The sequence below is a fragment of the Falco peregrinus genome, chromosome 12 (genome assembly GCF_023634155.1).
Source record: "Falco peregrinus isolate bFalPer1 chromosome 12, bFalPer1.pri, whole genome shotgun sequence".
NCBI classification, from domain to species: Eukaryota; Metazoa; Chordata; class Aves; order Falconiformes; family Falconidae; genus Falco; species Falco peregrinus.
Genome location: NC_073732.1, coordinates 27,193,888 through 27,207,385, shown reverse-complemented (window position 1 = coordinate 27,207,385; position 13,498 = coordinate 27,193,888). Strand labels below are relative to the sequence as shown.

Below are 13,498 nucleotides of genomic sequence, written 5' to 3'. Positions count from 1 at the left end.
TTCAGTACTTGAAAACGTGTTTTCTCCATTTGCTCTCTAAGTTAGCACATGCATAGGGCTCCTCCCAACTTCCAGTTGAGAAAAGTATACAAAGCTGGTATAGAAATGTTCTGTGATAATTCTCTGATGTTTTTTATAATTATGAAAAATGCCTTATTTAATTTCCATACAGAATGTTAATAGATTAAAAAATACTTGTTCTTCTAGACAACATAACGGTTTTCTGCTGACAGGAGAGCTTGTAAGAAAACATGCCTGTTTCCTCTTTCTTTCATACAGTGTGACTGATGCAGTAAATCCCACAGTTGTCTGGTTGTAGTTGTAACATTGTCAATTTTTGCAGAGCAAAGAGAAAGAGCTCATGGAGTTTAGTAAAGCAGTGAATGAAGCACGTTCAAAGATGGATGTAGCCCAGTCAGAGCTTGATATCTATCTCAGCTGTCATAATACTGCTGTGTCTCAGTTAAATCAGGCAAAGGAGGCTCTGATGACTGCTTCAAAAACTCTTAAAGAAAGGAAAGCTGCTATCAAAGAAATAGATATAAAATTACCCCAAGCTGAACAGGAACTGAAGAAGGTGAGACTTGACTTTCGTATATCTTTGAGTCACAACACAATGTTGCAACACACAAACCAAAGTTCCACTCTTAATTTTAGCAATAATCGTGGTGAAAATAAACAAAAAACTGTCTCAAATAAAATAACATTTAAAAACTGTATTCTATATATTCTAATACTCAGTTAACTAGTGAAGTATTTGATTTCAAAGTTACTTTTGGTTCAGCAAATGTTAACGTTAAGCACTAAAATGAAATCCTACCTATCCCTGCAAGAGGATCTATTTAAATGTCATAATGAGACACGATAAGATAAATAAATGGCTGTGTTTCTGAGCTTTCTTCGAATTTCACTGCTTGCTCTTATCTCATTCCCCAAAGAAAAAAGGTCCCGCTACCTTGTCCTAAGCCTGATTCATGATTTCATAAGCTGTTGTATTTGTGTCAGTGTACTAAATAGTAGCCAAAGTGTATCCATATACCAGCCATTCTTCTGATAAATGTTTGCTACTTCCACTTTCAGTGGCTGGTATCATTGCCTACACAATCGTGAATCTAAGACTCCCTAAATACAGTAGTTTTTGTGAGGCTAAGACAATCTCTTTCTTTTAACCATTAGAAAGAGAAAGAGCTTGAGAATCTGAAAAGAGAAGAATTGGGTGCTAAGGATCTTGTTCGAAACCTGCGTCAAAAAGTAGAAGAAGCCAAAATTTCTTTATCACAAAGTCGCAGTCGAGGAAAAGTGCTTGAGGCTCTGCTTCAACAGAAGAAATCTGGAAATATTCGTGGAATATATGGAAGACTGGTAAATTTTAGAAGACTATTATTGTCTTAAGCTTTATGCCAGGGGTCCTCAAATGTTTTAACCAGGGGGCCGGCGTGTGGATGAAGTGGCAGGCAGTCATCTGCAGCTGCTTGGTTTCCCCCCCCAACCCCCGGCAGGGGGGGGGGGGGCGGGGGGTTCTGTAAATACGGGGGGCCGGATTGAGGACCCTGGGGGGCTGTATCCGGCCCGCGGGCTGTAGTTTGAGGACCCCTGCATTATAGGAACAGAGTGGTATTTCAGTAACTGAAAGGTAAAATTCTCTGCTCTGGTGCTATGAATTCAGACAGCAGAGCTGCAAATCTTATGGACTTGTTATAAATTTAAAAGAGAAGATTGTTGAGGTTCCTGTGTTCAGCACAGAGTAAAAGCAATGGCCATGAGAAAGCTTTGTGTTTTGGTGGGCTAATATTTAAGCTAAATCACTTAGCTGCAGTCTCTATGGTAATATCCTCAAGCCAGGAATACTAACATCTTGTAAACCTGTCCATGCTCTGGTCCTGCCTGTGCTCCTGTGTTTGGGTATGGCTGACAGCTGTAGCGATTCTGATTCCTTTGAACATACGTGCTGGAGAGGTAGTGTGGAGTAGTGCTTTTTACCTTCTGCTGCCACAGCAGAAGGTAGAGTCGGTCAGTAACCACACACTTGGTAGGACTGCCATGGAACTTAAAAAAAAATCTTCCAACTTGTATGTAACTTCATGTGGAATTGTACACTTTTTTTCCCCCTCCAAAAGTTATAAAATTTGATGATCTCTTTGCTGTTAATTTCCTCTTGTTTTACTTGCATACATGTCAAGTCAAAAGAGTAATATTGTTTCCGAAGACAAAGGAAAGCTATGTCATAGCAAAAAGTTGAGAGTTATCAGTTCTCTCCAAGCAGCGTTGATTTAAAGTTCTGAAAACTTGCAGCTGGAGTAGAGTTCTTCATTCCTTTTTTTTCACTAGCACTGAACTGGTGCTAATGCATATCGCTAAATGCAAAAGTGTGATTTTTGTATTCTGCAGTTTTCTCTTTTTTTCCCCTACCTGCTCATCCAAGGAAAATTATCTCTGCTTCAGAAAAATTAGTCTATGTAATGTACATTTGAAAAATGTGTGTATAGACTTGTTTAAAAAAGATGAAGTTCTAACAGCAGCAGACCACTGTCTAGCACAGCTGGCATGAATTTTGTCTCATACTGTTATCACTTGCCGCAGAGAGGAGTGTGAGATTAATCTGTTCTTGAATAACTCGCAGTTGGCTGTGCATGCTGTTTTTCTCTGCCGATGAACAAGAATTTTCCAAAGGTGATGAAACCCCCATACCTGTTTTTCAGATCACTGCAGGACAGCACACAGAAGTGTATGACTTGCTGGGTCCTTCCCAGCTCACCAACAGTAAAACCATATACGGAACACATGAAATTATTTTTTTAGGCCAGACTGTCTCTCCAAAATGCTAGCATATACAATTTAACATTTGCCTACAGTAAATAAATCAAGGCTACCTCATTGCTCTACCAGAAGCACCACTTTTGAAGCTTGGGTATATGAATTTCTGCTATGGGAGTAAGTACATTAGAAATACATAAACAGCAGTGTGCAGGAAAGGCAGGTGTGGTATTATTTTACAAATACTAATTAAGGTTCAAGTTTTTTCACAGAAAATCATTTTATAATTTGTTTTCATCTCATTTCACTTTGTGTAAAGTTTTTGTCATTTATTTCTTAATACCAAGAGAAGAAAACATTGATGCCAAGCTAATCAGTGTACTTCTGCCTCCCCCTGCAACCCTCAATTATTAGGGAGACTTGGGAGCTATCAATGAGAAGTATGATGTTGCTATTTCATCGTCTTGCGGTGCCTTGGACGACATCGTTGTTGATACAATTGATACTGCACAGAAATGTGTGAATTTCTTAAAGGCGGGAAAAATTGGAATTGCCACATTTATAGCCCTGGACAAAGTAAGTACTGGCACTTTGGCAAAACAAATTGTTGATTTGTCCTACTGTACATAGTATTCATACTGTATAAGTATAATGTATTGATATGTGTGTGTATAAATATGTATTATATGTGAATAATTACACTGTGTATGTATTAATACAGCCAAAACTAAAATATAATATGTTGGTACCTTAAAACATTCTACTGGCAGATAACATTTATTTACAGAGAATTACAAGGTTTTTAGATAACCTATGTGTACAACAAATGTTCGGCGTGCCTATTTTTACATTTAGGTTTTTTTTTAACAAATTAGCAAACTTAATAATCCAAGTGATCTAGCAACTGTAAACTATGAAAACTATAAAAGAGAACAATGAGTTACCTGATTTTATAATTAAACTGGAAGTTAGTAGAGATCCCCAAGGAAGGAAGCTTGACTGGTAATTGCAACGGGCTTGAATTTGCTTTAAAGTCTTAGCATACCTTACAATAATGAAATTAACTCGTAATTTGGCCTAAGGAATCTCTTTCATTTATCTATCACTTTGATGTAGATGGCTGTATGGGAAAAAGCATCTGAAAAAGTCCCAACTCCTGAAAATATTCCTCGGTTGTTTGATCTGGTGAAAGTAGAAGACAAGAAGATTCGCCTGGCTTTTTACTTCGCCTTACGTGATACTCTAGTAGCTAATAACTTGGAAGATGCTACCAGAGTGGCATTCGGAAAAGATAAAAGGTGGAGGGTGGTAACGATGCAAGGACAGGTCATTGAACAGTCAGGTATTTAAGTGTAAACTTGAGATTATATTTTAAGCACTTTATAGATGACATCTAAGCACAGTAAGCTTGCTAACTTCTTTTCATCTCTCTTACTCTAGGAACAATGACTGGTGGTGGGAGTAAAATAATTAAGGGCAGAATGGGTCCCTCAGTCATAATGGATGTTTCAGAAGAAGAGGTTGGTACATAATCTTAATTAAAAGTGGAATTTCATCAGAGTTCCTTATGTTCTGGCAGTTTATATACATGTGCTATTTTCTTTGAAATCTGTATGAGTAGCTAACAATCTGTGATGCAAGATACATTAACAATGATTTATAAAGCTAAAATTCCCCAGGTTAGCATAGATTATATCGCTTTTAAGTGCAGTTGTTCACAGCCCAGCTACCATATGCCTATTACTTAATTCTTACTCTCATAGTTCTGCCTTTGCTAGCTTGGAAACTGATTGAAGATACTGAGCTTAAGGAACAATTAAGCTGCAGAGCAGCATACACAAACTCAAGAGCAAGAAAAGACAGGTTGAGTCCTTCATTTTATGTCCTTGTAAGATTTGGCAAGGAGTGGCAGAGCTTTCCTTCCAGTTTGTATTTTGAGAATGTTTTAGAAAATAAAGATACAGCTTGCTTTTTGTTCTGAATTCTTTTAGGTTTTAGCCTGTAGTTTTATTTAGTACAGTTGTAGCCTGGGTCTTTTCTGCCTAGTACCTGCTGATCAACTTAACTGTGATCAAAGTGTTAGTACCTCTTCAAGAAGACAAACTCGCCTGTGTATCTGTCAAGTAAACCATGGCTCCTGACATCAGTCCTTTCCCTACAGAAGACGGAACGTTTGCTCTTTAGGAATGAGAGCTATAAGCCAACACAAGGGTTGGACTTTTGCTAAGGACACTGAAGCAGTAGTTCGTGTTTTTTACATGAAAATACTTTCAAATTGGAGAACTTCAAAATCAATCTCAGCTGTAAGGTTCTCTCTATGGGATTTCTCTGCTGGAGGAGATAACCATGTCACTGCCTTTGCTGACGTTTCTGTGCTTTTTGGTTTTATCACCGAGAGGTTAAAATATCTATCTATTCGCCTCTCATCTGTCGTCTGTAGTTTCACCTTCACTCAGCTTGGAAAACAGGATTGCACTGGCCAAGAAAAGATACAATTCTGCAAACCCTGGAGAGTTTGACATACCACGCTTTTTTTTTTTGTCAAGCCTTTTCAGATAATGCTGTACTCTTAAAGAACTAATGAGCTAATCTCATGGACAAAGCATTACTGCCCTGGCCTTGTAAAGGGCCAATAAATACATAAGGCAGCTCATATTGGGTTCTTATTAATTAAGGGACTTTGCTATTTCTGGTCTCCACACTTCAGATTTATTTGTTGTGTGTTCTCTCCAAGAGACAGACTTATGTACTGTTTTCTGTTCCATCCATGAGAGATACTGTGGCATTTTGTAAAGATTAGTAGCTGTAACTTCATTTCTCCACTTTCGAGAGTTTTGGCTCTATACCTGTCTAGCGTAGTGGACAGCTCCAAGTAAACAAGTATATTGATAATCTGCAGCTGTTAGTTCTCTGTGTGTAAAAACAGAAAATGGGCTGAGATCTCTAATGTGTCCTTATTCCTTTTGCTCTTGAAGGTGAATTGCAAGGCTTGGTCGCTTGGCCAGTTACCATGTGCAAAAGCTTGTCTTCTTAACAGCAGGCTACAACAGGAACCACAAGCGTCAAATTTTACCTATATTAAAAACTGCTTCTAGCTTCTGCTTGCGTGTGGTTTGCTTTCTGCCTTCACCATTCTGACTTAAGCCTTTGAAGCTTATCTACATCTGCTTCTATTTCATTAAAATAATTCTCCATTACAAGCTATTTTGACAAGGATTTTTCAACTTGATTTTTCTTATGCTTGCTCCTCTTGTTTTTGACTATTATCACTGATCTCCTCAGCAGTCAGTCTCCCATTTTGTGTCCAGCTACAGCAAATTTTCAAGTTTTTATTCCACTTTCTTGTATTTTGAGAGATCATAGACTGTCAAGCACATGAATAAGACCTTGCTGTGAAGTGGTGACATTAGGCAAATGATCATATCTCATCTTTGTGTAGGTCAGTAAAATGGAATCTCAACTGGAGAAAGATTCTAAAAGAGCAGTACAGTATGAAGAAGAGAAATTACAACTTGAAGGAGACATAAGAAAACTGTACCAAGATGTTTGGGAAATGAGAAATACTTTGGAAAAGTATAAAGCAAGTATCCAGGTGAGCAAGTTTATTATTGGAACAGTATCTGGCTTCTCCAGCAATGTGCAGGAGCATAACTTCTCAGCCTTAGCTTAACATAGTCCTTGTTTTAGTGTCAAGGATCTCTTCAAAGTACAGGATTCTAACACAGTTGTGTTTTCTATAGAATTTGTCTGAACAAGAAATATGTCTAACAACCCAAGTTAAGGAACTTGAAGCTAATGTAATTGCTGCTGCTCCAGACAAAAACAAACAGAAAGAATTGGAAAAAACCCGTAACAGTTATAAAAAAGGTAGGCTTTCTGGAGAGGGGATTACAGATAAAAATTGCAGTCATGTTCTTTAACTAATACAGGAATGGATGGTTAAAACTTTGTTCTTTGAGATTACCAGCACGGTACTGGATCTTGGTTTGGAACCTCATTTCTTCTGAGGAGGGCAATAAAAAGTGCTTCTAGAGATAAGGATGTTAAAACTCTTTTTTTTGCAATTGTTCAAGTTCATATTTGAGTCAAGCTAAAGTAAACATTAATTTTAGGGGGTTCGTTTATTTGGTTAGATTTTGGTGGCTGTATTACATACAGATTCATAGGGAAGCGTAGTTTAATTAAGGGTAAGAATTCTTCATGTGGAGGTAAAGGCTTTTGCTGTGCCTTGACTGGCTTATTATGTGACTTTAAAATTACTACCCTGTATTCTGTTGTGGGCACACTGCACCCCTGTGCTTTTTGTGAAGGTTGTTTATTCTGAGAACTTGAGTAACAGTTTCTCTGAAGAAACTGGTAGCTTTGTAAAGTAAACCTTGTCTGCTTTGTATTTCTTGTGCAGGGAATAATAGGAGCATAGTAAAACATCATTCCCTTCACCCCACAATTCTTTCATAGCGTTTTAGGAAAAAGAATATGTACTGCTGTTCTCTCTGTGCCTCTTTTGAACAGTATAGCATCAGGAAAGTATGAATGTATGATTCCTCAATCACACTGAAGTTTGATGTTACAAATATTTTCTCTTAATATTTGTACCAAATAATGGAGAGACGCAAACCTGTGTTCTCTGGAGAGATGACTGCCTGCCACATTTCAAGCCTCTGCTCTACCGCTTCTGTCCCCAAAAGGAAATTAAATCTGTAGCAAACTTAGTGAGGGACTTTGTTTTGCCTTTAGAATGCTAAAGTGCTATGCGTGTTATTTTTGAAAGCTGTTCAACGTATTAAGGTGGTTTTGTTGAGTTTTAAATAGAAGCTAAATAAGGAAACTTACTTACCTTGAAGGTAGAGTAGGCTATCCTATTATTCTGCATGCTGTAGTAACCACACGGTAACACCAGTTACTAAGCAATGGTTAGTGGCCAGTTCTTAAAATTTAACCTCTGAGCATTTTTCCATTAAAAAAATGCAAAGAATGAAGTTTGGAATAGCTTCTTATGTACTATCTCATGTATTTATCTTAGATATATCAAGTAATCCAACTAAAATTTTTTGTGGTTTCCACCAAAAAAGGCTTGGTAGTGTAACAGTGTCAGAAAGATGTGGGTGGTATTTTTTTCTTTTTGCCACAGTGAAAAAACAAACCGTTTTTCATAGTATGAAGAAATATGTACACTTCTCAATATATTAATACAGCAGAGCTTTTTATCACTTAAATTGTGACGTGTTGCAGGAGGCCAGTGTTCCTAGGGACAGCATGATGACCTTAACTCAGTTTTGTTTATCGACAGACTATGACTGCGTTGCTGAGAGAGCAAGTAAAATAGAAAATGAAGTTAAACGATTACATAACCTCATAATGGATATCAATAACCATAAACTTAAAGCACAACAAGACAAACTTGATAAGATCAACAAAGACATTGACGAATGTACTTCAGCTATAACCAAAGCCCAAGTGGCAGTCAAGACTGCGAACAGGTATGGCAGACATGGCTTGCTGGGCTGTAAAGCTTTGGTCTGTAATTGTCTATTGCTGCAATTCCTGTTTGATTAGTCAGATCTTGGGCGGTGGCGGTGGCATTTGTCAGGCTAGAAGAGATGATTTTCACCTCTTCATGGCTAGAGGAAGCCTGGAGGGAGGAGGTCATAACCTTTCAAACTGAGACTGGTTCTTAATTAAGAACCATAATCTTTGTTAATTACTGTGCTTTAAAGGCAAAGGATCAAAGACCTAGAAAGCTTAGTGAAATCTGACCAAGGAGAGTCATGTCAGCCTTCAAATAGCTGCATCTGTTGGCATCGATGCCTGCAGGACATTTGCTTGTTTTAAGCAGTCTCCATAGCTAAAAATTCTGTGACCTGAAAATCTTAATTTTCAGTTGCATGTCTAATACTGTAAATGTTGCTTGTGTCAAGGAGGTAAAGGGAAATAAAATCTTTAGTTTATAAATAGGAAGATGAAAAAGTCACGTTTATTTCGTTTTTTTCTGTTAATACTTGCCTATAGCTGAAATGCAATCTTTCAGGATAAAGATTCAAAATAGCATTTAATTGCCATGCAGTGGAGCAGTTCAAATCTGAGGAGACTGATTTCATTGTAAGACATGTCAGGAAATAAAATGTGAATTATTTTTTTTGTTAGCTTAACAATGCATAATGAATACTTATAACAAATGTCAAAACTGTCTCTGAAAGGGCAGATGAAGTAATTTAATGAGGCCTGTCTGTCTGCTGTATGTTTAAGGAAGACAACTTTGTTTTACTTGGATATCTCAAGAGTGTGAGAGTTGAGGCATAAATAAGCACTTCCTATGTAGTTGTCAATAGCCACTGAACAATCTTTACAAGGTTGTGTTTCTAGATTACCTTATGTCCTACTTGCACTTGTGTGAGCTATACAAACATCTTGGTACCCATGCAGAAACATGAAAAAATCTGAAGAGTCTGTTCTTCACACCGAGAAGGAAATTGAAGATAACAAGAAACAAATTGAAGACTTAACAGAAGAGCTGACTGCACTAGAAGGCAAAGCTATTGAGGTTATAAATGACCGCAAGCAAGCTGAAGTAAGTGTCATGTTAATTTAGTGTGTTTTTTCACAGAGGATGTCTGTGAAATAAATTTTCAATAGTAGTTATTGTGCCAGAATTGTTTTAACGGCTGATGTCTGTCAGCCTTCATCCTTAGACTGCCAGGCAGGCCTAGCAAGGGGCCGCATTAGCTGGTAGTATCTTCATTTATTTAAAAAAAACCAACCAACCAACCAACCAACCGAACCGAAACCACCTACCAAAAAGCTACCTTGCCATTTAAGCCTCAGACTTGACAGTGCTGGTCTAGAGTATCTTTTTCTCTGATACTCTACTACTTATCCTCCAAAAATTCCCATGGGGATAAAATGGCAAAGAATATTATTTTCTGTATCCCGCCGTATATTGTGGGCATTCATACAACATTAATGATTTTATTTAATCGTTAATCAAAGTTGGCCTTTAAATACAGATGCCGGGGGTGGGGGTAAAATTAGGGCAAGACAGTCCTAGTATGCAGTCTGGCCTTCAACAAAAATCAGAATGATGAGTTCTATCCTTATCATATCCTAGTTACAGCCTTCTAGCCTTCGCAGATTTTGTTGTACAGCTGCAGAGTGGCATTCCACCATGGTCAGGGAATGGGAATGGTGTTCTTTTTTGTTTTTTCTATACTTACCTGAAAAAATCTGTTGACCCAGTTTTCTGAGGCTAAGAAAAAAATCTTAAACCAAGTTTCCCTGAAGAAATTACTGGTTTTAAAACTTGCTTAACTATAGATCTTTTCTCCAGTTATGTGACACTTCAGTTTCCCATCTAGATTTATGTACAAGAGTGAATGAAAACGACCAGGATGGCTGGAATTCTTCCATACAAAGCTGTTTCTTTGAGACAGTCTTTCTCTAAAACTGCCTTTTAGCTAAAAACATCCGAATGTAGGACTTGTTTGATCCAAATCTGGAATGAAAATAAAAACTGCAGCGTATTTTCAGTCATTCCAGAATTCAGGAACTAGGTTGATCTAAATACAAGAATACGTATTTGTTTACATCAATACTTAGGACTGTGGAGAGTAACGCTGTGAATAACATAATGAAAACAAATCTATAACCTGAGAAAGCAGTAATGTTCTTGTAGGAAACAGATTCATGCACTTTTTTGGTCATTTCTGTTTAGGAAGCATTGCCAGCAGTTCAGGAGGAGCACCGCGGTTTACTCGAGGAGATTAAAAACATTCAGGATGATGAACACACCCTTCGAAAGGAAGCTCTTAATATTAAGCTGAAAACTGAACAAATTGATAGTCATATTTCTGCACACCAGTCGAAGATGAAATACTGGCAAACAGAGGTAGGGAAATTGTTTCGTTCCTAAAACTTGAACTATAAGATCTCAAAAGATTAGTATGTTGAATATGTCGACATGCAGTTAGAAAACAGGTAATTTGGGAGAAAATTCATATTCAGCTCACAGTTTATTGGTGTTTATGCTATAAAAAACAAATCTAAAAAAGATGACCCTTCTGTCTTTTACTTTTCTGGTTTACATACAAGGTTATGAATTACCTTCTAGCTTTTCAAGTTTTCTTTATGAAAGTATGGTAGGATAACTGTAACTGACATAATGCTGTCTATGAGTAATTAAGAGCAATGAGGAAAAAATAAATAGGCCATAAACAGGAACCAGGAGACATTTTGTGTCTGCGTATCCTCTCTGTAGATACTGGAAAACGTTTTAAAAGGGTAGGCACCCTCCTAGTTGAGAGAAAAAAAGCAAGACGTTGATAACTAAATTAACACAAGTTATGTGTAACTACTCGGTGCTGCTTCCACTGAGCTGTTCTTTATAAATTGGCAAGACCTTTTCCTTGAAAGCATTTCACCTAAAACTTGTAGTCCATTTGGTACGTCAAATTGCCTTTCCCCAGTGATAGATAATTGGGCTGACAGGAATTCTGTGGGGCCAGCAAAAAAATTTGCTCCTCAGAGGTTGCTGCTTGAACCAGCTCGTCGAGTAAATTGGAGTCAGTGGGAGTAAGGAATTGCCAACTCTAGGTGCTACAACACCTAGCTTCTCAGGCTTGGACTTGTATGGACTGCTGGCAGCCTTCACACAGGTGGACGCACAGATAGCTTTACTCACACCTCATTTCTTGCCATCTAGTTCTGTTGAACGAGCTAGTTCTAAGTGTTTGACATGCTGTGCGTTCATTCCAAAGGTGACTGACCAGCTTCTGGGAAGGGCTCTTAATCCTTCTGGAAACAATTCTGCACAGAATTCTGACATTTTCTGGCCCATAGATTACTTGAGCACAGAGTTAACACCTCTTGAAACTCAGGTGTGTGCTCAGGGGGGCATGCTCTTTTTATTATATATCCTTTCTACTTCATATTTAAATCATGTAGACCAGCAGATGACCTCGCAATGCACAGTGCCCTTCATACCCTTGTTGTATGATGATAACGGGGACAGCTACCCAGCAAGCAAAGCTGCTGTCAGAAGTTCTTCAATCTTGACCATGCAAAGTATTAAGTATATAGTTGTTGAAGTTCTGTGGCATCAGTAAAAATGATTTCCTCCTTATATGCTACTGCTCCTCTCACAGGGAAATCTCCTTTGTAAGAATGATGTATATAATTTTCAGGAACAGAGTATTAGGGTAAAAGGATAAGTTGTCTTTTTCACAGCTCATTTTTAAATGTGTTTTTTAAAAGTTATGTGAAGAATCTTTGAATGTTTTGAGATTGGAAGCTTCAGTATGTACTAATACAGAATATGTTTATTTTACAAACATGTTCATGTGATAACTACTGTGATCTTTAAAGGTTTCTGGTGACTGGTTTTGAATTTCAGGTATCAAAATTGTCACTGCACCCCATAGAAGATAAACCACCTGAAGAACTTCCAGTATTAAGTCAAGAAGAGCTTGAGGCTATCAAGGATCCAGATGTCATCACTAACCAAATAGCTCTCCTGGAAGCCCAGTGCCAAGGAATGAAACCTAACCTTGGTGCTATTGCAGAATATAAGAGGAAGGTAAGCTTAGTTACTGCTGTCTGGTAGTAGGATTAATCTTTTTGATATTGTGTTACCTGTTGGGGCAGTAACACGGTACGCCCCCCGTCTGAGGCAGCAAGCGTTGTGTAGACAGCTTTATTGCTTGCCCGTACTTCAGTCTGTACAGAACTCGTGTCATTGCTTCTGAAGTACGGAGGTGACCTTCCAGCTGTGCATTTTTCTTCAGGTGAGTGTTCAAATAGATCCTGCCCTCGAAGCGCATCCCAAACCACACTCTTTATCTAGGTGACTGAAGAGACAATCTCACCTACGGGCATACTAGGGGAAGGGGGTGCTGCTGTTCTTCCGTTTCTTTCTTTGGGAGACTGAAATGGAACCCTTGTATGTTCCCTTTCTCTGCTGCAGGCCATGCTGTTGCTAGTGTCCTTGAATATTTGTTAGCTCGTACTTAGCCAAGTATGACAGTTGTATCTAGGAATTTACGTACACCTTTTATATGTGATGTCAGGTGAAGACAACTTTCTCCTGTGAAAGTTTTATTTAGAGTCAACTAGTCTTGACATACTAGGCAGATCCACAACAATACTAGGACTTTTTTTTTTCTCCTCACAATACTCACTTCAGCAATATTGGACTGTTCAACACATTAAATTTTTTTTTTATTCTAACATGGGTTTTCCATCAGCCACTTAGAGATGAGAAAAAAGAGAAAGGTTGGATTTGTTCTTTTGTTTCAAGGCTCTTAGCCATTATGGGGAAAATAAGTTTTCAAAAGGTAGGGAAAATAGTTTAAAATCTAAACTAAGGAGACAGCTTCTTTAACTGTAATTTTGGTGGTTTGGGGTTTTTTTTCTACAGGAAGAGCTATACTTGAAACGTGTGGGTGAATTGGATGACATTACCACTGAGAGAGACAACTTCAGACAAGCTTTGGAAGATATTAGGAAACAAAGGCTACATGAATTTATGGCAGGATTTAACGTAATAACAACTAAACTGAAGGAGAACTACCAGATGCTTACTTTGGGAGGGGATGCTGAGTTAGAACTTGTGGACAGTCTGGACCCCTTCTCCGAAGGAATCGTATTCAGGTTTGTCAAAATACTTTGTATTATTGCTCTAATCTAATAGTGGTATTGCTTTTTTTCAATGTGCTTTTTAAGTAAATTTTCATTGATCATCAGCTAACCACGA

The 13,498-nt window shown here is 38.0% G+C and overlaps 1 protein-coding gene across 3 annotated transcripts in view; it reads left to right on the top strand.

Moving 5' to 3' along the window:
* SMC4 (structural maintenance of chromosomes 4) overlaps positions 1 to 13,498 on the top strand; it is a 41,064-nt gene that overhangs the window by 24,582 nt on the left and 2,984 nt on the right. For all 3 annotated transcript variants that reach the window (XM_005228899.4, XM_055816899.1, XM_027778169.2), the window contains exons 11-22: positions 344 to 577; positions 1,177 to 1,362; positions 3,169 to 3,330; positions 3,871 to 4,096; positions 4,195 to 4,274; positions 6,194 to 6,346; positions 6,495 to 6,621; positions 8,045 to 8,234; positions 9,178 to 9,322; positions 10,463 to 10,636; positions 12,140 to 12,322; positions 13,163 to 13,395. In XM_005228899.4, the coding sequence (XP_005228956.1) occupies positions 344 to 577; positions 1,177 to 1,362; positions 3,169 to 3,330; positions 3,871 to 4,096; positions 4,195 to 4,274; positions 6,194 to 6,346; positions 6,495 to 6,621; positions 8,045 to 8,234; positions 9,178 to 9,322; positions 10,463 to 10,636; positions 12,140 to 12,322; positions 13,163 to 13,395 (2,093 nt within the window). The remainder of the gene's footprint in view (positions 1 to 343; positions 578 to 1,176; positions 1,363 to 3,168; positions 3,331 to 3,870; positions 4,097 to 4,194; positions 4,275 to 6,193; positions 6,347 to 6,494; positions 6,622 to 8,044; positions 8,235 to 9,177; positions 9,323 to 10,462; positions 10,637 to 12,139; positions 12,323 to 13,162; positions 13,396 to 13,498) is intronic.